This window comes from Elephas maximus, chromosome 21 (assembly GCF_024166365.1).
Source record: "Elephas maximus indicus isolate mEleMax1 chromosome 21, mEleMax1 primary haplotype, whole genome shotgun sequence".
NCBI lineage: Eukaryota > Metazoa > Chordata > Mammalia > Proboscidea > Elephantidae > Elephas > Elephas maximus.
The window spans coordinates 68385792-68409884 of record NC_064839.1 but is presented as its reverse complement, the minus strand read 5'-3'; the positions used below and the strand labels follow the sequence as shown (position 1 = coordinate 68409884).

The 24093-nt window shown below is 36.6% G+C and overlaps 1 protein-coding gene across 1 annotated transcript in view; it reads right to left on the bottom strand.

The window, feature by feature from the left end:
- GALNTL6 (polypeptide N-acetylgalactosaminyltransferase like 6) overlaps positions 1 to 24093 on the bottom strand; it is a 1356076-nt gene that overhangs the window by 823535 nt on the left and 508448 nt on the right. The window contains exon 4 of the mRNA XM_049864011.1: positions 1378 to 1516. Coding sequence (XP_049719968.1) covers positions 1378 to 1516 — 139 coding nt within the window. The remainder of the gene's footprint in view (positions 1 to 1377; positions 1517 to 24093) is intronic.

The window sequence follows — 24093 nt, the reverse complement described above, 5'->3', positions numbered from 1 at the left end:
GAGTCAGAATCCACGTAACGGCACAGAACAAGAACAAGAAGACCTTATTTGCATTCCTTGCCCCTGTTTTATTTTCTCTGGTTTCTTTCTCTCACATCAATGTTTCTAAAGGAAGACTGAGGTGGGGAGGGGTAAACATATTAGCAACATGTTAGCAATGGTTGAACAGATTCATCAAATATTAACTGCAATTAATTCTGACCACATTCTGTGTTCTTGGCATCTTTTGACATTGTTTATGCTAACCAGAAAACCATAACAGATTAAAAAAAACAAAAAAACTATATATAGTAGTGTCAGGACTAGATGGGGGTGGACAGAAATGTACTTGCTTACATTTACACTGTAATATTTAGCTAAGATTCAATTAAAAAAAGTGGGCTCCCTGTCAAATGACAAGCCACAAGCCCTTCGTAAAATGCCAGGAAATTGTACAACCAACTACTCACCCTTGGATCATGGATGCATTTGTTTTGTGCTTTTTTTACGGAAAATGAAACAACATGGACGCTACCAAATGTGGTTGTAGCCAAAGGGCAATCTGGAAATCTAATGATCATTCAACTTAAAAAAGTGAACTACGTTTATCATGAATTGCCTTAAACTTAATTATTAGAAAGAATTGATCAAATAATCATCAATATGAATGTTGCAATATTACAGAAGAAATAATACAAAAAATTAAATAAATTGATCTATATCATAATTAGTCTTCATTTTAATATTTAAAATATACATTTTAAATACTCCAATAATTTTCATTCTCAAATATTCTCTTCACAGTAATTGCATTTAATTAAAAAATAATTTCTCAATGATTTTAATTATTTTATAAAAATAGCAAGAATTTATTATGATTGGAAATCCTGGTGAGTATTATTTTTTCAATGAATATATGATCTCATATGATTTATTTTCTGATTATGGTTGCATTCATCTTAGGCATTCTTCATGGGAAATGTAACAACGTGACATTGAATATGGCTGGTATGGGACTGAGTCCACAAAAGGAACATAAATGCAAAACATTCTTGTAGCAGTAATGACCAGAGAAAACTTTTGCTTCATCATTTACATGATCAAATGTAAACAGAATGAACATATTGTAAAACATTTCATTTTAAATGGAGATAACACAGTCAATTCAGTGAGGAAAATGTTTATTGAATCAAGTTTTAGAGAGTTAATAGTTATTTCTTCTTTTGATTTTTAGTGGTTATCCCAATTTAATCCAAGATGTTTAAGATTATAAACTATACTTCTTTTTTTTCTCCAAAAAAAGAGATATTTTTGGTTACATGTTTCAAAATAATACATATTAAAAACAACAAAGGAAAATAGACAAAGGAAAACCGCACCTCACAGGCTGATACTCACTTAGCATGGCGGATATCTGGCAGGGACCTCTCCAGAGCAATATTGTTGCTGACAAAAATATTAAATCCATTCTCCCTGTACGCTGAGTCGTCGTGGTCCTCTTCAGTGAGGGGGTACGGTTTCCCATGCTCACCCTTCCCTAGGGAGACAGCGAACCGGGATTAACATCTGTATAAAGACTGTTTCAGATGCCCTGGGTGGTTCAAATGTTAACACTCTGAACTCCGAACATACAGGTTGAAGCTTCAGGTCAACTCCGAGGCACCTAGCAAGAAAGACCAGGTGATCTACTTCCAAAAAATCAGCCACTGAAGACTCTGTGGAACAGGTCTACCCTGATGCACACGGGGGGGACCCTGAGCTGGAATCCACTCCGTGGAACAGGTCTACCCTGACGCACACGGGGGGGACCCTGAGCTGGAATCCACTCCGTGGAACAGGTCTACCCTGACGCACACGGGGCGGGGGGGGACCCTGAGCTGGAATCCACTCCGTGGAACAGGTCTACCCTGACGCACACGGGGAGGGGGGACCCTGAGCTGGAATCCACTCCGTGGAACAGGTCTACCCTGACGCACACGGTGGGTGGGGGGACCCTGAGCTGGAATCCACTCCGTGGAACAGGTCTACCCTGACGCACACGGCGGGGGGGAACCCTGAGCTGGAATCCACTCCGTGGAACAGGTCTACCCTGACGCACACGGTGGGGGGGGGGGGGACCCTGAGCTGGAATCCACTCCGTGGAACAGGTCTACCCTGACGCACACGGCGGGGGGGAACCCTGAGCTGGAATCCACTCCGTGGAACAGGTCTACCCTGACGCACACGGGGGGGGGGGGGAACCCTGAGCTGGAATCCACTCCGTGGAACAGGTCTACCCTGACGCACACGGCGGGGGGGAACCCTGAGCTGGAATCCACTCCGTGGTAACTGGCCGTTTTAAAGACCATTTGTTATTCTAGCATAGATGACGAGACTTGAAGATGTGTAGTTCTTTAATCACCTGCTTTATGTCCTACAGAAGCCTCTAGGATCGACATTTTACTTGCAATTGCGTTATAATTGTTTATATTTTCTATTTAGAATAACTAAATACAATCAATATAAAAAGTAAACAACCTAGAAATATATGAAACAGCAAGTCTCACCTTCCACTGCTAAGATTTTATGGGTATATTTTCTAACATTTGTATGCAGATATTAACATTTTATTATTTAAAAAAATAAAATCTAATATACATATTATTTTATCATTTGAATTTACCCTACCTAAAAAAAAAGGCCATCTTTTCGTTTATTTCCAACAGCTGGTATCATTTCATTGTAACCCAATTTACACCATTTCACTGAAAATACATTTTCAGGTTATTTCTAATTTTCCCCGTTAAACAAAAAAAGTTTCAATTAACATCTTTGTCTATATTTTCCCAGTTAAGTATGCTTTGAAGGTGAGAATAAATTTCTGGAAATGGAATTGCTCAGATATCTTTAAAATGAGTAAGACAGTTTCATGTATTTTCAGAAACATTTCCAAAACCATTGGTAAATATATATATATATATATATATATATGTTGTTAGTTGCCCTCAAGTCAGTTCTGACACATGGTGACCCCACGTGTTACAGAGCTGAACTGTCCCTACATAGGACTTTGGAAGAAGACTGACAGGCTTTACTTCTGAGGTACCTCTGGACAGGTTGGAACCAATAACTTTTAGGTTAGTAGTTTGGTGATTAATCATTTATATCATCCAGGGAATCCTATAATTATAATTATATATATATTATATATTATGTATTTTTTTATATATATATACTAGTTATATATATTTATGTAGCATATAAATAGGTGAATAAAAAGATATAAATAGGTGTATATATAGTAATATATATTACTCATACTTTAATTTGCATTCTCTTAATTTCTAATAAAATTAATCAGATCATATATAATCACTTGTATTTCCTACATTGTGGATTCTTCAAAACTTTAATAATTTGTAGGACTTCACATGCATTAAGCTTATTAAACCATTGTTGGTTTCATATGCTGCAACTATTCTCTGTTTATTTAATTCATACCTAATATTTTTTCATTCAGATTTTTTCATTTTTCTTTTCATAAATGACCTGATACCAAAGGTCTTAAGAGGGAAGTTGTACCTTACTCCACCTGAATTCGGAGCTTTACTAACAGTTAATTTTTTCCAGTAATATCTTTGTTTTTTCCATTAATATCTTTGAACCATCTGGAACTTGTTTTGGTGTGAGAAGTGAGATAACTATCAAATTTATATTTTGATGAATGGCCAAATGGCTTTAGGAATGTAATGGATTGAATAATCTGTCTTTTCCTTTCCTGTTTTAAAACGCCATATACAAAATTATCATATATTTCATGAAATTCCTTTGTTCTGTCAATTCTTGGCCTGGAAAAGCTGTAGCAGCAAAACACACTTTAATAATTGGCTTGTTCATTTCTCACTCACCTTATTCTTTTTCAGACTAAAAAAAAAAAAAAATCCTGTTGCCATTGAGTCAATTCCAACTCATAGCCACCCTACAGGACAGAGTAGAACTGCCCCATAGAGTTCCCAAGGAGCACCTGGTGGATTAGACCTGCCGACCTTTTGGTTAGCAGCCGTAGTACTTAACCAGTACACCACTAGGGTTTACCTTTCAGACTAGTATCTCTTGTTTATTTGTCTGTGTGAACTTTAGATTCATTTTACTATTTAATAAGATGCCAGTTTTAGATTTTGGTTGAGAATTGATATATTTATATTTATATATCATATTAACTATTTTTCAAGCTCGTTTCCCTTAGATCTCGGTGAAGTTTCACCACATTTTAAGTTTTTTTTCTAGGATGTTTTGCCCTTCATTGCAATGTGAACACCAATCTTTTATTACATTTTCTAAGCGGCACGTTGGAGCCCTGGTGGCATAGTGGTTAAGAGCTTGGCTGCTAACCAAAAGGCTGGCGGTTCAAATCCACCAGCTGCTCCTTGAAAACCCTGTGGGGCAGTTCTACTCTGTCCTGTAGGGTCACTATGAGCCAGAATTGACTGCATGGCAACGGGTTAAGTGGCGCAAGCTAAAGCTATTGATTTTCATGCTTATTTTTTAATCAGCACTTTACCGAACTCTTATTTTTTTCTAATATTTTTTATCTCTTTTGTTTTCTAGTATATAATCATTTTATTTAAAATAATAATACTTATTTCCTCCTCTTTTCTTCATGGATAACTCTTGTACGGATTTCTTATTTAATTTTATGGCCGACAATAAATTACTTGAGAATCAGCAGGCATTTATGCTGACGTTGACATTAAGGTGATTTTTCTTAAGTATTTCAACTGTAATCTGTGTTTGTTATTTAACATGTTAAAAAATAATCTATATAGTGGCTTTTAACCAAAGGATGTTTTTCCTGAATGTTGTTGTATATACATTCTGTTAGTTGCTGTTGAGTCTTACTAAAATTTACCAAATGCTTCTTTAAAATTTATAATTATCATATTTTTCACCTCTTTTACCTTTTTTTTAATAACTTTTATTAAGCTTCAAGTGAACGTTTACAAATCCAATCAGTCTGTCACATATAAGTTTACATACATCTCACTCCCTACTCCCACTTGCTCTCCCCCTCTTGAGTCAGCCCTTTCAGTCTCTCCTTTTGTGACAATTTTGCCGGCTTCCCTCTCTCTCTATCCTCCCATCCCCTCTCCAGACAAGAGTTGCCAACACAATCTCAAGTGTCCACCTGATATAATTAGCTCACTCTTCTTCAGCGTCTCTCTCCCACCTGCTGACCAGTCCCTTTCATGTCTGATGAGTTGTCTTCGGGGATGGTTCCTGTACTGTGCCAACAGAAGGTCTGGGGAGCATGGCCACCGGGATTCCTCAAGTCTCAGTCAGACCATTAAGTTTGGTCTTTTTATGAGAATTTGGGGTCTGTATCCCACTGATCTGCTCCCTCAGGGGTCCTCTGCTCTGCTCCCTGTCAGGGCAGTCATCGATTGTGGCCGGGCACCAACTAGTTCTTCTGGTCTCAGGATGATGTAGGTCTCTGGTTCATGTGGCCCTTTCTGTCTCTTGGGCTCTTAGTTGTCGTGTGGCCTTGGTGTTCTTCATTTTCTTTTGCTCCAGGTGGGTTGAGACCAATTGATGCATCTTAGATGGCCGCTTATTAGCATTTAAGACCCCAGACGCCACATTTCAAAGTGGGATGCAGAATGATTTCATAATAGAATTATTTTGCCTATTGACTTAGAAGTCCCGGCAAACCATGTTCCCCAGACCCCCGCCCTTGCTCCGCTGACCTTTGAAGCATTCATTTTATCCCGGAAACTTCTTTGCTTTTGGTCCAGTCCAATTGAGCTGACCTTCCATGTATTGAGTGTTGTCTTTCCCTTCACCTAAAGCAGTTCTTATCTACTGATTAATCAATAAAAAAAACCCTCTCCCACCCTCCCTCCCTCCCCCCCTCGTAACCACAAAAGTATGTGTTCTTCTCAGGTTTACTATTTCTCAAGATCTTATAATAGTGGTCTTATACAATATTTGTCCTTTTGCCTCTGACTAATTTCGCTCAGCATAATGCCTTCCAGGTTCCTCCATGTTATGAAATGTTTCAGAGATTCGTCACTGTTCTTTATCGATGCGTAGTATTCCATTGTGTGAATATACCACAATTTATTTACCCATTCATCCGTTGACGGACATCTTGGTTGCTTCCAGCTTTTTGCTATTGTAAACAGAGCTGCAATAAACATGGGTGTGCATATATCTGTTTGTATGAAGGCTCTTGTATCTCTAGGGTATATTCCCAGGAGTGGGATTTCTCGGTTGTATGGTAGTTCTATTTCTAACTGTTTAAGATAACGCCAGATAGATTTCCAAAGTGGTTGTACCATTTTACATTCCCACCAGCAGTATATGAGAGTTCCAATCTCTCCGCAGCCTCTCCAACATTTATTATTTTGTGTTTTTTGGATTAATGCCAGCCTTGCTGGTGTGAGATGGAATCTCATCGTAGTTTTAATTTGCATTTCTCTAATGGCTAATGATCGAGAGCATTTTCTCATGTATCTGTTGGCTGCCTGAATATCTTCTTTAGTGAAATGTGTGTTCATATCCTTTGCCCACTTCTTGATTGGGTTGTTTGTCTTTTTGTGGTTGAGTTTTGACAGAATCATATAGATTTTAGAGATCAGGCGCTGGTCGGAGATGTCATAGCTCAAAATTCTTTCCCAATCTGTAAGTGGTCTTTTTACTCTTTTGGTGAAGTCTTCAGATAAGCATAGGCGTTTGATTTTTAGGAGCTCCCAGTTATCAGGTTTCTCTTCATCATTTTTGGTAATGTTTTGTATTCTGTTTATACCTTGTATTAGGGCTCCTACTCTTTTACTTTTAATTTTGTACATGTATTACTTGTTTTAAGGAGCCCTGGTGGCACAACGGTTAAGCACTGGACTGCTAACCCAAAACTCAGTGGTTTGATCCTACGCAGTGGTTCCCTGGGGGAAAAAGACCTGGCAATCTGCTTCCTTAAAGGTGACAGCCTAGGAAAACCCTATGGGGCAGTTCTACTCCATCCTATAGGGTCACTAGGAGTCAGAATCAACTTGACAGCAAACAATCACAGTACTTGTTTTTAATCACTGTAATTCTTTTAGTGTGTGTGTGAGAATATTTGTTTTCTATATCAGTGCTGCCTCAAATAAAAAAGAAAGTACCTTTTTTTTTTTTTAGCTTCTAGCTTCTGCTCTAGTGATATTAACCTCAGTAGAGCTGACAGCCAAGATCAAACAGCTGGAGATTTGTAAGGGATTACATGGTCAAACAGCAGATGGAAAATCTCTCCAATTTCAAGGGGGAGAGACAAAATTTTTAAGTGTTTCACTTTTGGCCTCAAAGAAAAAGAAATATTGGATCTCTCCTAGCTCCCTGTTTTGATTTCTTAGGAGAAAATGTCACTCACTGCTTTTCAAACTAAATGGAAAATAAATAAGTCAGTGGGAAATTTCATTCATAAAATGGCTAATTATCAAGCGTCCAGTATGTGCAAAGCATTGTGTTAATTGCTTTTATATACATTTTGACTCAACACACTATGTCACACCATGGAAAGGACATTGTTCTACCCATGTTCCGCACAAGGAACAAAAGAGAGACCAATATTTTCACTGAGCATTTCCATAACCAGCAATTAGCCATTGAATCTGGGGAACTAATTTTAAGGTCCAAATCTCTCTCCTATGAGTGCCCCTAATCACTAGAAGAGTCTTTAGATTTTATGTAATCTCTGGTGTGAACTTGATTTACAAGCCATTTCATAACTCCTATTTAGTAAGAATGAAATAGTTCATAGCAGCCTTTGCTTTCTTCAGTAAATTTGCATTTTTTAAATTTATATGCCCTAAGTAAACTCAAACACACACATACACACCTGGGTTTTCTTTCCAATAACTTTTTTAGAGATATTTTTGATGCTGAGCTCTAAGATTCAGCCACCTTTAAGACTACAAATAAAAAATTTTAAAGCTACATTTTCATGAAAACATATATCAATCAAGTGTAAAGCATTGTCTGTACAATAATTTTAACTTCAGACTGATCAGTTTCCTGAGACAAGGTTTTTCAAATGAGTGACTGACTCTCTAAAGTTATAAAACAAAACCTGGGGAGTCACCAATTCCAGCAAACTAGAAATTTCTTCATTGCTGTTGTGAGAATAGGTTTTAAAATTTTATGTTCTTATGCACAGAGCCAGAAGTTTTTGCTGCAAATGCTACCAACTCATCTTATGTTTAATATGTAGAGCCTCAGGGTCTGTACATCTCATGTGGCTTCACATTTTTTGTTGTTTAAAAAAAAAAAAAAAAAGATAAAACAAAAAACCTCCGAGCTCAAATAAAAATATATGTTGAAAATGTGATATTACTCAAAGGTTTTTAGAGTGACCATTAGTCTACACATATAACTATTTTTAGCAATTTAAATAATTATAATATAATTTACTGATGTTTTTGTTGTTAGAGGCCATCCAGTTGGCCCTCAACTCATGGTGACTCCATGTGTAACAGAATGGAAGTGCGCCATAGGATTTTCTTGGTTGTAATCCTTTATTGTTATTAATAGTAAATTCAAACCAGAGTTCTTTGTTTTAAATATAATAAATAGTGCTCCATCTTTTATATTTAAAATAATATGCAAGGTGTTAATGAAATATTTAAAGAATCAAAATATAAAAATTAAATATGTGTTGAAATATTTTTATGACATGACATATATCCAAAGAGGAGTGCACATATTTAACATGGAATTCATGTTACTTTTCTCAGCATAATCCCCATAAGGTACTTCATATTTCCTAGTTACAATAACATTTTATTCAGTACAGAAACCTTGTAGATTGATGACTATCAATTTTTGATATGTTCATTGGTTGTCTACTAAATGCATCACTAGGTAGGGAAGTGTAAGATGTGTATTTCGTGACCACTGGCCTGTAACAGAAATATACTCTGATTAGGAAGATAGAGGGAAAACCTATCAAACAGCTTCTCCCAAACTATTGGCAGAAGGGAAAGTATTGTAGAAACGAATGAACTAGACAGTAAACCCTCTAAGAGTTTCATTTCAAAACTGTAGGAAATTGAGGATCTTGATGTGGTTTGGAAACTCCAACTGGAGAAAGTGAAATTTCAGCTCAATTTCAAGGCTAATGTGGGATTTAAATTGTTCTTAAAAGGTCTGAGGATGGGATGACTTTACATAAAAAGGAAGTGATGTGAATGAAGTTATAGAGACAAGAATTTGTAAAGATGCTATTTGGAAAATAATGAATAAGCGTATCTAAATAGATTGAGATTTCTTAAGATGGAATAGCTAAAGATAAAGTTTATGTCAGAGGGGGAAAAACATTCTAGTGACAATTCAGTGTACGTGGACTATTCCTTAGAATATGAGAATACCATAAGGAAATCAATGTTGTGATCATGATGAAAAATTTGTTGGCAGTAGGGGTTGGCTCAGCCATTTCAAAGTGAGAGCAAATTTACATAACATTAAAGGGCAAGTAGGAATTGTCCCTAAGTCAGACCTTTATAACCTGGGACTTATTCTGCCCATGCATCTTTAAAGTGAATATAACATAAATCTCTAAGTACAAATCGATATTGTTGACAAGAAGAACTTGCTAACGAAGAAATTAAGAATTGACTCTGTGTAAAACAGACATGATTGTGGAGAAGTCTGAGTGTCCTATCATTTTCCAGCTTTCGTAGTGTGCTCGCAAAAAGGTTCAGTTTTCTATTTTTTATCTGAGTTATGAGAAAGCTTCGTTGTCGGCAGATAAGGTAGGTAAAATCATGTTAAGAAATATTTCATCTCACCATTCCAATATCTTAAAGCATATTTAGCTTCATTTATCACCAGTACGTATGGTTTCTACTTACGTAGATATCATTATGAGGTTTGGGTAGTCATTAACAGCTAAAGATAAAAAGTATTTTGTAAGTCTGTCTAAGAATATCTGTGTTTTGTGTATTACAGGATTTCTGTGTGTGCTTTTTCCCTCCAATCCTCAGTCTTCCCAAAGATGTAGTGGTTGATTTAGTTCCCATGAATTTTGTTCCTCAGAAAGTGACAACCATTTTTTCTTATTCGATGGACTCAAACGAAATGGAACATTACTGTCAAATGTGTCTGATTTAGTCTGTCAGCATCTTCCTTTGTGTAAAAATTCTAAGCTGTCAGAGTGTCATAGAATGAACATTTTTACCACTTTACAAAAGTTTGGGGCAACACAATCATGAAATATTTCATGTATCAATTGGGGCATTTGGAGAGGAAGTTAAGAAAAATGCTATCAAACAAGATGGAGAGAAATATAAAGAAAAGAAAAGCCACTGGGGCAAAATAGATTGACAGCAACAGAAGAAAAGAGAAAATAAAACTATAACTGATAAGGCAAAAACTGGAAATACATTCCTTTTCATAAATGTACTCTCTCCAATAAAGGAATAAAAGTCTACTTAATACAATAAATGCTTAATTTGTAATCTGTTATTTGTAGCATTATATGTAATTTAAGAAGACAACTGGATTTGTATCTTACTATGTGGTGAGGAACATACAGAGGCCCTGATCCTACATGAGTTCAAGAAAGAAAAATGTTGTAATTAAATTTTATCAGGGACCCTGAAATGATCATGGGTTCCAGATATCACAAATTTTGAAAGAAAGTTTTAAGAAATACATCTGTTGTGATTAATATGTATATTTTTATGTTAGATTTCTAAGTTTGTTTAATCTATGCAACCAAACAAATTTCTTGCTCCTATTATATTTCCTGTGGAAGAAAGTGATGACTTAGATCTTTGCTTTTCAGAAATAAGCCACATGACCATCTCAGAACAGTCATTACACAGAATAGAGGGAGAGGTGCTGGTGTTCACTGTGGAGATTTGAGTGGGCCTCCCCATGGACTCTCATTTGAGCTTCTATGACAAATTCTTGGTGTTTGCTTGGATAAAGTCATACATGATCCTGTGATAATATCTTCCTCCAAATTCTAAAATGTTCTTATGGTATTGAGTGATAAATACATATACATGTCATATTTAAAATACTTCCTATATAACAGTTGGCATCTTATTATATGGTGATTGCTAATGACCATAAATGTTTTTTAAGAGCACGTTCCATTTACGATAAAATTTTCCATGCTGGAAAAAGTGAATTCTTATCCGGTAGGGACAGTAAGGAAAGGGAGATGGCTAAAAAGAGATGAAAAAATAAAACAAATGTTACTTGCTCAAGCCCTGGTGGCACAGCGGTTAAAAGCTCAGCTGCTTACCAAAAGCTCAGCAGTTCAAATCTACCAGCCGCTCCTTGGAAACCCAATGGGGCAGTTCTACTCTGTCCTATAGGGTTGCTATGAGTTCGAATTGACTTGATAGCAACGGGGCTTATAGTCACTCAATGATAAAAACACCACAAATACAATACTCTCAGTCAGGGCCAGTGGTTGGAGGTGGGTTCAGTTGGAGAGTGGGGTGACTTTGGATATTAAACAGAAAGAAGAGGGAAACTTACGAAAGTCCTGTAATAAGAAGTATGTGTTAAATACTTCTTGTTTTAAATATAATTACATTTACATTTTTATAGAACTAGAAAGGACTTTGAATCTGCTCACTGAAGTATAAATGTCTCTTTCCCTCAAGCCTATAGAAGTGGAATGAAAAATTACCAGTGATCCATGTCTAATAAAATTCTAATTTTTCCAACAAATGCAACTTACAGAGAGCACCTACAATAAGTAAACAATAATTCTAGTTTAGTTTTTGGATGAAGAGTGTTTTAGTGGAATGTAGAAAAGCGTTAGATCTAGAGTACTTTCTTAAAGGATAACTAAGTCAAAATTCATTAAGATCAGAAATGTCTCTATTTCGAATTAACCAAATAGCTTCCCTATCTTTATTCTAAAATTCTCTGTTATTCTTCATCTATCTTTTATTATATTTTCTTTGTTCATTATCTAAGTAATCAGTCATATTACCTCTAAAGGGAATAAACAACTCTTGCTGGCACACCCTTGCTGGTACGTGGTCAGGGCAGGTGTAGTCTTAATTCCATGTCTCACTCATGGAATTCTCCTTGTTCTGGGGAAACATTCAGGAAGTGGTAACTGAAGGCTGTGGATTGCTTCAGTATGAATGTGTATAAAACACATTCCTGCAATTTTCTCCTATATTTTGGGAAACTTTGTAAGTCATTGGAGCCCTGGTGGCACAATGGTTAACAGCATGGCTGCTAACCCAAAAGTGGGTGGTTAGAATTCACCAGCTGCTCTTTGGAAACCCTATGGAGCAGTTCTACTCTGTCCTATAGGGTTGCTATGAGTCAAAGTCCAGTTGAAGGAACCCCCCCTTTTTTTTTTTTTTCCTAATGAGTCATTATTTTCCTAAACTGTCTGTATACTCTCAATAGTTTTCTCTTATTTTTGGGGGGAAACCTATTAGGTAATTATTTTCCTAAACTGTCTCTGTACTCCCAATAACCTCCTCATTTCTGCCTAAGGAACTGGCTTGTTTTCAGATTTTTTTTTTTAAGTTATAACTTCTGATCACTTTGGTTGATTTTTTTTCCTGAAAAAATCATTTAACAAGTCTCTTTAAAATTGCATTTTTTTCTTCAATATATTTTATATGATAATGAATGCCAACACATAAATTTGTAAACTTCTTAAATTTGATAGTTTGGTTTATATGTTTTATGATATATTTATACATAATTCTTAACTGCAATTATTTTTAATATTATTGTCTTTTAGATCTACTTCTCAAATTGTTTTACTGTAATTTCCTTTCCTGAAATGAACTTTGGTTTTATTAGAATATAATTTTAGCAGTTTTTTTTTTTTTTTTTAAGATATTTTCTCATATAATGAAACTCTGGAATAGAGATGGCAGAAGAGAAATTTACAAGGAATTCATACGTATGATATGTCCAGAAAACTCTTACATGCGCAATTATTTAGTTCTCCCTAATGCCACACCCCCTTTTTTTTTAATGGCCCTGTGGAAACCCTGGTGGCATAGTGGTTAAGTGCTACGGCTGCTAAGCAAAACGTCAGCAGTTCAAATCCTCCAGGCGCTCCTTGGAAACTCTACGGGGCAGTTCTACTCTGTCCTATAGGGTCGCTATAAGTTGGAATCAACTCGGCAGTGAGTTTGGCTTTTTTGGTTAATGGCCCTTTATCTTTAGATGCTCTGGAAAATTACTACATAAATCTTACAGAGAAGTATTATTGCTAGGCATAAAATTCCCAGTGAATTTAAGAATTTGAAGAACTAAGTCTGCCTATTAGGAAATAAAAGGGCTAACTTGTTTATAATCTGGTTTGTTTAGAAACCTAGTAAGTCATTTAGAAAGTTTAGAATCATTTCTTTGGACTCATCCTAACAATTACAGTGTGAAGAATTAGATTTTTTTATCTTTAAATATTATAAGTAAAATATTGAAATGAATGTGAAAACAAAGAGCCTATTTGTAATTTATAAAGTATCAAAACTTGGTTTCCTATTCTTCTATTTATTAAGTATGTAATATCATCATATATAATTTCTAAGAAATGTCAATTTTTTCATATTTAAAATAGAAAATTCAACTTTCAGGGCTATTATTAGATTATTAAAAAAAATCTTAAGGCAATAAAGGTCTTCAATATGAAAGAGATCTGATACTGTTATGGCTGTCAGCTTTAGATTATGTGTCAAAGAAAAAAAAAATCCATTGCCATCGAGTCAATTCCGACTCCTAGCAACCCGAAAGGACAAAGTAGAACTGCCCCATATGATTTCCAAGAACCGCCTGGTGGATTCGAAGTGTCGACCTTTTGGTTAGCAGCCTTAGCTCTTAACCACTACACCACCAGGGTTTCCACATTATGTGTAGCAACTTAAAATTCTGAAACTTTTGGGTCATTATCACGTATTTATTTTCTGAATGTTTTGAATAATTCCATAAACTTCATTGATCAATTTTTTGTGGAGCAGGCAAAGTACACAGTGTTCTAGCTTCAGCTTTATCACGGATAAGAAGTACGGATCCCCCTCTTCTCCTTCCTCCTGCAATTTCTTCTTCATTTTCTTTCTCTTTTTTTGTCCTTCATTTTTATCCAGGTTTTTATGTCTCAGAATTAAACATACATAAATAATTCATTCTTTCCATCTTATTTCCTATTTCTCTTTTGTTGTAAATATAATACAACACTTACTATTTACTCTTTTAAGAATAAGTATAAATATCCATTATATCTGTCCTGGCAAGGTAGAGATATTAATGCCAATATTAAAATTGTTCTTGCAAGTAGAACATAAATATTAAAAAAATTAAATTGAGAAAAAAATTATTTTAAAGACTTTATGTGTCTTTAGGACTTTAGCAACCCTCATGATTTCTGGATGCAAAAAAAAAAAATTTTTTTTTTTTCTATGTGTAGATGAGGGTGGTGCAAATGGCTAAATGCTCAGCTTGCTAGACAAAAGGATGGAGGCTCAAACCTAGTCAGAGTCACAGGCCTGGCAATGCTTCCAAAAGGTCACAGCCTTGAACACACTATGGAGTCATTCTACTCCGCACGCTTAGGGTTACCATGAGTTGGAATCAACTCAATGGCAACTATTAACAACATATGCAGATGTGTATATGTGTTTAATGAGTTTGTTAGCATGATGAGGAGGAAGAATGGAAAGGCTAATTAGAGTAGAACACTTACGAAGCAGAGCAATGGTAAAAAACTGTAAAAAAAAAAATTCTGCTAAAGATAGTGAAATACGGCATGAAAACAAAAATCTCTCTATTGATTAAAATGAAACCTGTACCTAGACCAAGAGGCAGTCATTCAAACAGAATAAGAAGGTGTCGTTTTAAAATCAGGAAAGGTGTGTGTCAGGGTTGTATCCTCTCACCATACTTATTCAATCTATATGCTGAGCAAATAATCCTAGAAGCTGGGATGTGTGAAGAAGAACTAGGCATCTGGATTGGAGGAAGACTCATTAACAACTTGCAATATGCAGATAACTCAACCTTGCTTTCTGAAAGTGAAGAGGATTTGAAGCACATACTGATGATAGTCAAAGACTACAGTCTCAAGATAAAGAAAACAAAAATCCTCACAACTGGACCAGTAGGCAACATCCTGATAAATGGAGAAAAAAAAGAAGTTGTCAAGGATTTCATTTTCCTTGAATCCACAATCAACTCCCATGAAAGCAGCAGTTAAGTAACCAAACCACGTATTGCACTGGCAAATCTGCTGAAAAAAGACCTCTTTAAAGTATTAAAAAGCAAAGATATCACTTTGAGAACTGAAATGCACCTGGCCCAAGCCATGGTATTTTCAATTACCTCATATGCATGTGAAAGTTGGACAATGAATAAGGGAGGCTGAAGAATGGATTCATTTGAATTATGCTGTCAGTGAAGAATACCGAATAGACCACGGAGTGCCAGAAGAACAAACAATCTGTCTTGGAAGAAGTACAGCCAGAATACTCCTTAGAAGCAAGGATGGTGAGACTTCCTCTCATGTACTTTGGACATGTTATCAGGAGTGGCCACTCCCTGGAGAAGGGAATCATGCTTGGTAAAGTTGAGGGTCAGTGAAAAAGAGGAAGACCCTCAACAAGATGGATTGACCCAGTTGCTGCAACAATGGGCTCAAACATAGCAATACTTGTGAATATAGTGTTGGATTGGGTAGTGTTTCAGTCTGTTGTACCTAGGGTCACTATGAGTAAGGACTGACTCAAGTGTACCTAAGAACAATAACAACAACATTAATTAAAAATATTAAAACTCTAAATCTATAAGAAGTTCACCGGCACTACCAACCAAGGAAATTAAGGAAAGAACTACTGAGAATGGGCAAAACACATGGCTCATATCAAGCAACTTTGCACTTGAAGTTGGCTGTGTTTTTTTCCCACTAATTTAACAGTAACTTTCTATTCACTTTTTTTTCCATTTTTTGCTGATGAACACACTATGTCTCAATCTCAAGTCAGTTATTAGTCATTTTGGAAATGCAAATTAAAACCACAGTACACCTATTATCCCCAACATCTGTCAGTTTGTTGTACTGTGGTGGCTTGTGAGTTGCTGTGATTCTCGAAGCTATGACACTGGTATTGCAAATACAAGCAAGGTCACCCACAGTGGACAGGTTTCAGCCCACAATCCAGGCTAAGACAGACTAGAAAGAAGGACCTTGGCAGTCTACTTCTTAAAAAACTGGCTAGTGAAAACCTTATGAATATCAGCAGAACATTGTCAGGTATAGTGTTGGAAGATGAACCTCTCAGCTTGCATGACACTCAAAATACGACTGGAACAGTGCTGGCTCCTCAAAGTAGAGTCGACCTTAATGATGTGGATGGAGTCAAGCTTTCAGGACCTTCATTTGCTGATGTGGCACAACTCGAAATGAAAAGCAGCAGCTGCAAACATCCATTGATAATAGGAACATGGAATGTATGGCGTACGAATCTAAGAAAATTGGAAGTCCTCAAAAATGGAATGCACAAAGATAAGTTCCTAGGAAATTGACCTGAAATGGATTGGTATGGGCCAATTTGAATTGGATGAGCAGATGCTCTACTATACCAGGAATGACACATTGAAGAGGACTAACATTGTATTTATCATCAAAAAGAACATCTCAAGATCTATCCTGAAGTACAACACTGTCAGTGATAGGATACTATCCATATGTCTACAAGGTAAACCAGTTACTACGATCATTATTCAAATTTACGCATCAACCACTTATGCCAAGATGAGGAAATTGAAGATTTTTTACCAACTTGTACAGCCTGAAATTCATCAAACATGCAATCAAGATGCATTAATAATTACTGGTGATTGGAATAGGAAAGATGGAAACAAAGAAGTATCGGTAGTTGGAAAAAAATGGCCTTGGTGATAGAAATAATGCCGAAATTGCATAATAGAATTTTGTAAGACCAGTGACTTCTTCATTGAAAATACCTTTTTTCACCACCATAAACTGTGACTACAAATGTAGACCTCACCAGATGGAATACACAGCAATCAAATCCACTGCGTCTGTGGAAAGAAACCATGAAACATCACAATATCATCAGTCAGAACAAGGCCAGGGGCAGACCGTCAAACACTCATATGCAAGTTTAAGTTGAAGCTGAATTAAATGAGAACAAGTCCATGAGAACCAAAGTACCACCTTGAGTGTATCCCACTTCAATTTAGAGACCATCTCAAGAATAGATTTGACACACTGAACACTAATGACTGAAGACCAGACAGGTTGTGGAATGACATCAAGGACATCATATATGAAGAAAGCAAAAGATCATTAAAAAGACATGAAAGAAAGAAAAGACCCAAATGGATGTCAGAAGAGACTCTGAAACTTGCTCTTGAAAGTAAAGTAGCTAAAGTGAATGGAAGAAATGATGTAAAAGAGCTGAATAGAAGATTCCAAAGGGCAGCTTGTGAAGACAAAGCATTAAAATGAAATGTGCAAAGACCTGGAGTTAGAAAAGCAAAAGGGAAGGACACAGTCAGCATTTCTCAAGCTGAAAGAACTGAAGAAAAAATTCAAGCCTCAAGGTGCACTATTGAAGGATTCTATCAGGAAAATATTGAACGACACAGGAAGCATCAAAAGAAGATGGAAGCAATACACAGAGTCACTGTACCAAAAAGAATTGGTCAACATTCAACCATTTCAGAAGGTAGTATATGATCAAGAACTGATGGTACTGAAGGAAGAAGTCCAAGCTGCACTGAAAAAAAAATTTTTTTTTTTTTTTGCACTGAAGGGAATGGCAAAAACTAATCTTCAGGAATTGACAGAATATCAATTGAGATGTTTCGACAAACAGATGCAGCCCTGTAAATGCTCACTTGTCTATGCCAGGAAATTTGGAAGATAGCTTTCTGGCCAAAAGACTGGAACAGATCCATATTCGTGCCCATTCCAAAGAAAGGTGATCCAACCAAACTCGAAAATTATCGAACAATATCATTGTCACGTGCAAGTAAATTTTGTTGAAAATCATTCAAAAGCAGTTGCAACAGTACATTGACAGGGAACTGCCAGAAGGTCAAGACGGATTCAGAAGAGGAAGTGGAATGAGGGATATCATTGCTAATGTCAGATGGATCTTGGCTGAAAGCAGAGTATACCAGAAAGATGTTTACTGTGTTTTATTGACTATGCAAAGGCATTCGACTGTGTGGATCATAACAAATTATGGTTAGCATTGTGAAGAATGGGAATTCCAGAACACTTAATTGTGCTCATGAGGATCCTGTACATAGATGAAGACAGTCTTTCGAACTGAACAAGGGGATCCTGCATAGTTTAAAGTCAGGAAAGGTGTGTGTCAGGGTTGCATCCTTTCATCATACTTACTCAATTTGTATGCTGAGTAAATAATGTGAGAGGCTGGACTATATGAAGACGAATGTGGCATCATTTCTGGAGGAAGGCTCATTAACAACCTGCAACATGCTGATGACACAACCTTTCTTTCTCAAAGCAAAGAGGACTTGAAGCACTTACTGATGAAGCTTTACAGTCTTCAGTATGGCTGGGAAACATTGTAGAATGTGAGCGCTATTTGCATGAACATATGGTATTGTCATTAAGAAAAGAAAAGGTAACATAAGAAAAATATCTATTTTATTATTATCAGTTAGGAAAGTAAATTGTGATAATTACCAGATAAGATGAAATTAGAAAGTAACAATTAAGACGCTGTGGTATTTTCAAATTCTAGGAGAAAATTTCCTTAAAAGAGAAGCACATTATACAAGGCCACTTAGAGTGTAGTCAGGAGAGAATGAGAGCAATGAGGAGCTGATCATAACATCACTGCATAGTGAGAGAATGAGTTTATCAAAAGAACACAAAAAATAAGACAAAAAAAAAAAAGCCTTCACTTTTCTACAGCAATAAATCATATCTTTTCATTAACCTAACTTTGACTTTCCAGTTTTAACTGGTGGCTGGAGGAAAAGACATCAAAACCATGAAACCAAGCACCTACAGAAGGGTTAATTTTTTTTTTAAGACCATGTTATACATGAAAATAATTTTTACACAAATATGATGAAAATATGATGATTTAAACATTTGTGAAGGGCAACCCTATAAGGTCACTAGTTAATAGCTATAACTTTTGCCTTCCAGGAGTTTCTAAACAATTGCATATGCAAAGCTATCTCCCTGTCAGTTGGTAGATAAACACAATTAAAAAAAAAAAAAAACCCACAATAGAAGAGGAAAAAAGGAAGTGCAAATAAAAGCCTATATTGTTGTAGCATTTTAATTATTGCTGATATTACCCCTGAGTTTTAATAATTTCAACAGTTATTACTTGAAGGAAGAGTTAAATTTTATGTGAGCTGTATGTCCAATTCAACTAATCCTTGAGTTTCAATTTACTACTAGAAAGCACAGGTAGCAAAGAATTTTCTGACAATATTTCCATAAATCAATTAACAATTCATTCACTCACTCAACACATATTTATTATGTGCCAGGAACTGTAGTGGGACATAGAAAACAGACATGGTCCCAGCCTTCATGCAAATTACTTTATAATTAGAAAAATAAATAAAGGTAAAGAAGGTTCTAATTAAATAATTCTACTTTCTTTGAATTCCTTTTTCTATCCTCTTTCCTGGATGATTTGCTACTTCTATTTGAGGGATTATACCAATTAGTTTACTATTTCTTTGACCAGTTTTAGCTAGAAATAGTCATTTTTTTTTTCCTTTTAAAAGATGCAGCTCTATCAAGTCTCATTATTACCTGTACATAAGGGAATAAAAGAATAATTCAGGGTCTTGTTTTTTCTCCTTTCAAACTCCATTTTAAGTGACAATTTCTGGGACTGGAAAGCAACATCCTTATGCTAGTTTAAAAATGTGTCAAGGAGTTCTACCCTAGGAACATTGATAGGTTCATTTTTATAGTTCTTCATTCCCCAGGATTCCAGAAGGTTCCATAAACTGCTCAAGCTCAGCACTCATTCCCACTCCAAGGGCAGTTCCATTTGAGGAATGTACCTCTCTCTGCATCATCTCTGGCTTCCTTTTGGTTTGTTTAAGAGCATTTACCACTCTACCTCTTCCAGGAAAATGGCTTTATCTCTACACAAAGAATACAATAACTAAATATTTAAGTTTTGTAAATACTTTTTTCCTCTATCAGTTATTTCTCAGGTTAATAAGATATCCGTGTGACAGGTACATAATAATTTCATTGAATATTATAATGTGTATACCTATAGATGGAAATCCTGGTGGCTTAGTGGTTGAGTTACTGCTGGTAACCAAAAGGTTGGCAGTTCAAACCCACTAGGCACTCCTTAGAAACTCTATGGGACAGTTCTACTCTGTCCTATAGGGTCACTATGAATCGAAATAGACTCCACAGCAACAGTATACCTATAGATACGGGTTGTAATAAACAAAATGCCATCTATCTGCCTTGTGGATCTGTTCATGCAACCTGTCAGGTGTTTGCTTAGCAAACGTGTTTTTAATTAAGATTCCAGTGAGAAATTTTGAAGCCCATGTACCAGGGACATGCACTCAGCATGAGGCCTATTAACTGTGGTCTGTAGCACTGGTTACATGGGCTAGGGGCCAGGGAGAACTGAGGCAGAGTTCTGGATTCTGTCAGGTTTTCATCAATGAGCCAGATGGCAATTAACCTTCTGCCGTTCTATGTTCAGAAAATGTAAGCCCTTCTTCATTAAAATAACTGAAATAAAAATGGACTGGTCTCCAAACATCATCATTTTTAAGAATATCTATTCTGAAATACAAAGATAGAACAATAAAGCTAGATAAATTTTAGATGAAGGCAGTGGTGGGAGCTGAAGATAGGCCCCTACATCTGGTGCAGTGCCACACAAGGCAACCAGCTATATGCTGCTGAGGCTTTGTTGTGCAGACACGGCCTCTTGGATGAACTCAGTGAAGAAAAGAATCAGCAGTGGATCAATGTCCCACTCCCATGTGCCAAGAAAACACACTTCTGCAGACTCTGACACAATCAGGTGCCTGTCCTCCTTCAAATCTGTAGGAAAGAAAGAAGAAGGATCAGTATTTGGGAAATATGGTTTTGATGATAGAAACAACACGGGAGATCACATGATAGAATTTTGAAAAACCAATGACTCTTTCATTGCAAATACCTTTTTCAACAACACAAAAGGTGACTATAGATGTGGATTTGACAGGATGAAATACACAGGAATCAAATCCACTACATCAGTAGAAAGAGACAATTGACAGGCTCAATATCACCAGTCAGAATAAGGCCAGAGGCTAACTGTGGAACACACCATCAGTTGCTCATATGTAAGTTCAAGTGGAAGCTGAAGAAAATTAAAACAAGCCCACAAGAGCCAAAGTACAACCTTTAGTACATCCCGCCTGAATTTAGAGATCATGTCAAGAGTAGATTTGATTCATTGAACACTAATGACCAAAGACCAGACAAGTTGTGTGATGACATCAAGGACATCATACACGAAAAAAGCGAAAAGCCATTAAAGAGACAAGAAAGAAATAAAAGACCAAAATGGATGTCACAAGAGACCCTGAAACATACTCTTGAATGTAGAATAGATAATGAAAATGGAAGAAATGATGAAGTAAAAGTTCTGAACAGAAGATTTCAAGGGGCAGCTCCAGAAGAAAAAATGAAGTATTACAATGAAATATGCAAAGATCTGGAGATAGAAAACCAAAAAGGGAAGAATACACTCAGCACTCCTCAATCTGAAGAAAAAATTCAAGCCTCGAGTTGCACTATGGAAGGATATTATAGGTAAAATGTTGAATGAAACAGGAAGCATCAAAAGAAGATGGAAGGAATACACAGAGTCACTGTACCAAAAAGAATTGGTCAATGTTCAATCATATCAGGAGGCAGCATATGATCAAGAACTGAAATTATTGAAGGAAAAAATCCAAAATTCACCGAAGATATTGGTGAAAAACTATGCCCCAGGAATTGTGGAATACCAGTTGAGAGGTTTCAGCACACTGATACAGCACTGGAACTGCTCACTCGTCTATGTCCAAAAATTTGGAAGACAGTTACCTGGCCAACCAACTGGAAGAGATCCATATTTCTGCCCATTCCAAAGAAAGATGATCCAACATAATGCAGGAATTATTGAAAAATATTAATATCACATGCAAGTAAAATTATGTTATAGATAATTCAAAAGCAATTGCAACAATATATTGACCAGAGCTTCCAGAAATTCAAGCTGGATTCAGAAGAGGATGTGGAATGAGGGATATCATTGCTGATGTCAGATGGATCTTGACTGAAAGCAGAGAATACCAGAAAGACGTTTACCTGTATTTTATTGGCTATGCAAAGGCATTGGACAGTGTGAATCATAACAAATTATGGATGACATTGTGAAGAATGGAAATTCCAAAACACTTAATTGTTCTCATGAGAAACCTATACATAGACTAAGAGGCAGTCGTTCAAACAGAACAAGAGGACACTGTGATTTAAAATCAGGAAAGGTGAGTGTGAGGGTTATATCCTTTCACATACTTATTCAATCTGTATGCTGGGCAAATAACTCTAGAAGCTGGACTACATGAAGAAGAATGCATCTTCGGGAGTGGGGGAAGATTCGTTAACAATCTGCGATATGTAGATGATATAACCTTGCTTGCTGAACTTGAAGACCATTTATTTTAAAGATTTTACTTGTCCTTATGACTTTAGCAATCTTTATGATTTCTGGATGCCATTGCATAGATGGGAAACCCTCGTGGCATAGTGGTTAAGTGTCACAGCTGCTAACCGAAAGGTCAGGAGTTCAAATCCACCAAGTGCTCCTTGGAAACCCTATGGGGCAGTTCTACGTTGTCCTACAGGTTTGCTATGAGTCAGAATTGACTCAGTGACCAGGGGTTTGATTTTTTTGTTTTTTATGTGTAGATGGAAGCCCTGGCGGCGCAATGGTTAAGAGCTCAGCACTAATCAAAAGGCCAGCAGTTCAAATCCACTAGCCATTCCTTGGAAACCCCATGAGGCAGTTCTACACTGTCCAATAGGGTTGCTGTGAGTTGGAATTGATTTGACGACAACAGGTTTGGTTTATGTGTAGATTAGGTCCCTGAGTGGCACAAATAATTAAGTGCTTGACTACTAGCCAAATGTCAGAGGAGCTTTGGAAGACAGGCCTGGCAATGCTTCCAAAAGGTCACAGCCTTGAAAACCCTACAGAGCAGTTCTGCTCTGCACACATGGGATTGCCATGAGTTGGAATCGACTCAACAGCAACTAACAACAACGTTGGGCAGATGCATATGTGTGTTTATGTGAGTTTGTTTGTGTGATGGGGAAAAAGAGGAATGGAAAATTTAATTTCAGTGAAGCAATAATCAAAACCGAAAACAACAAAATGCTATGTTAAAGAATGTAATATACGGCCTGAACAGAATAATCTCTCTCCCAATTGATTAAAGTAGAACTTGTACATATACCAAGAGGCAGTTGTTCAAACAGAACAAGGGGACACGGAATGATTTAAAATCAAGAAATGTGTGTGTCAAGGTTACGTCCTTTCACCAATTCAATCTGTATGCTGAGCTGGACTATATGAAGGCTGCATCAGGATTGGAAGAAGACTCATTAACAACCGCAGATACGCAGATGATACAACCTTGCTTGCTGAAAGTGAAGGGTACTCGAAACACTTACTGATGAAGATCAAAGACTATAGGCTTTCAGTATGGATTACGCCTCAACACAAAGAAAACAAAAATCCTCACAGCTGGGCCAATAAGCAACATCATGATAAAAGGAGAAAACATTTAAGTTGTTAAGGCTTTCGCTTTACTTGAATTCACAGTCAATGCCCGTGGAAGCAACAGTCAAGAAATCAAAAGATGCTTTGCATTGGTCAAATCTGCTGCAAATGACCTCTCTAAAGTGTTAAGAAGGAAAGATGTTACCTTGAGGACTAAGGTGCACGTGTTCCAAACCATGGTGTTTTCAGTCCCTTCACACGTATACGAAAGCTGGACAATGCGTATGGAAGACCAAAGAAGAATTGATGCATTTGAACTATGGTGTCAGTGAAGAACATTGAATAT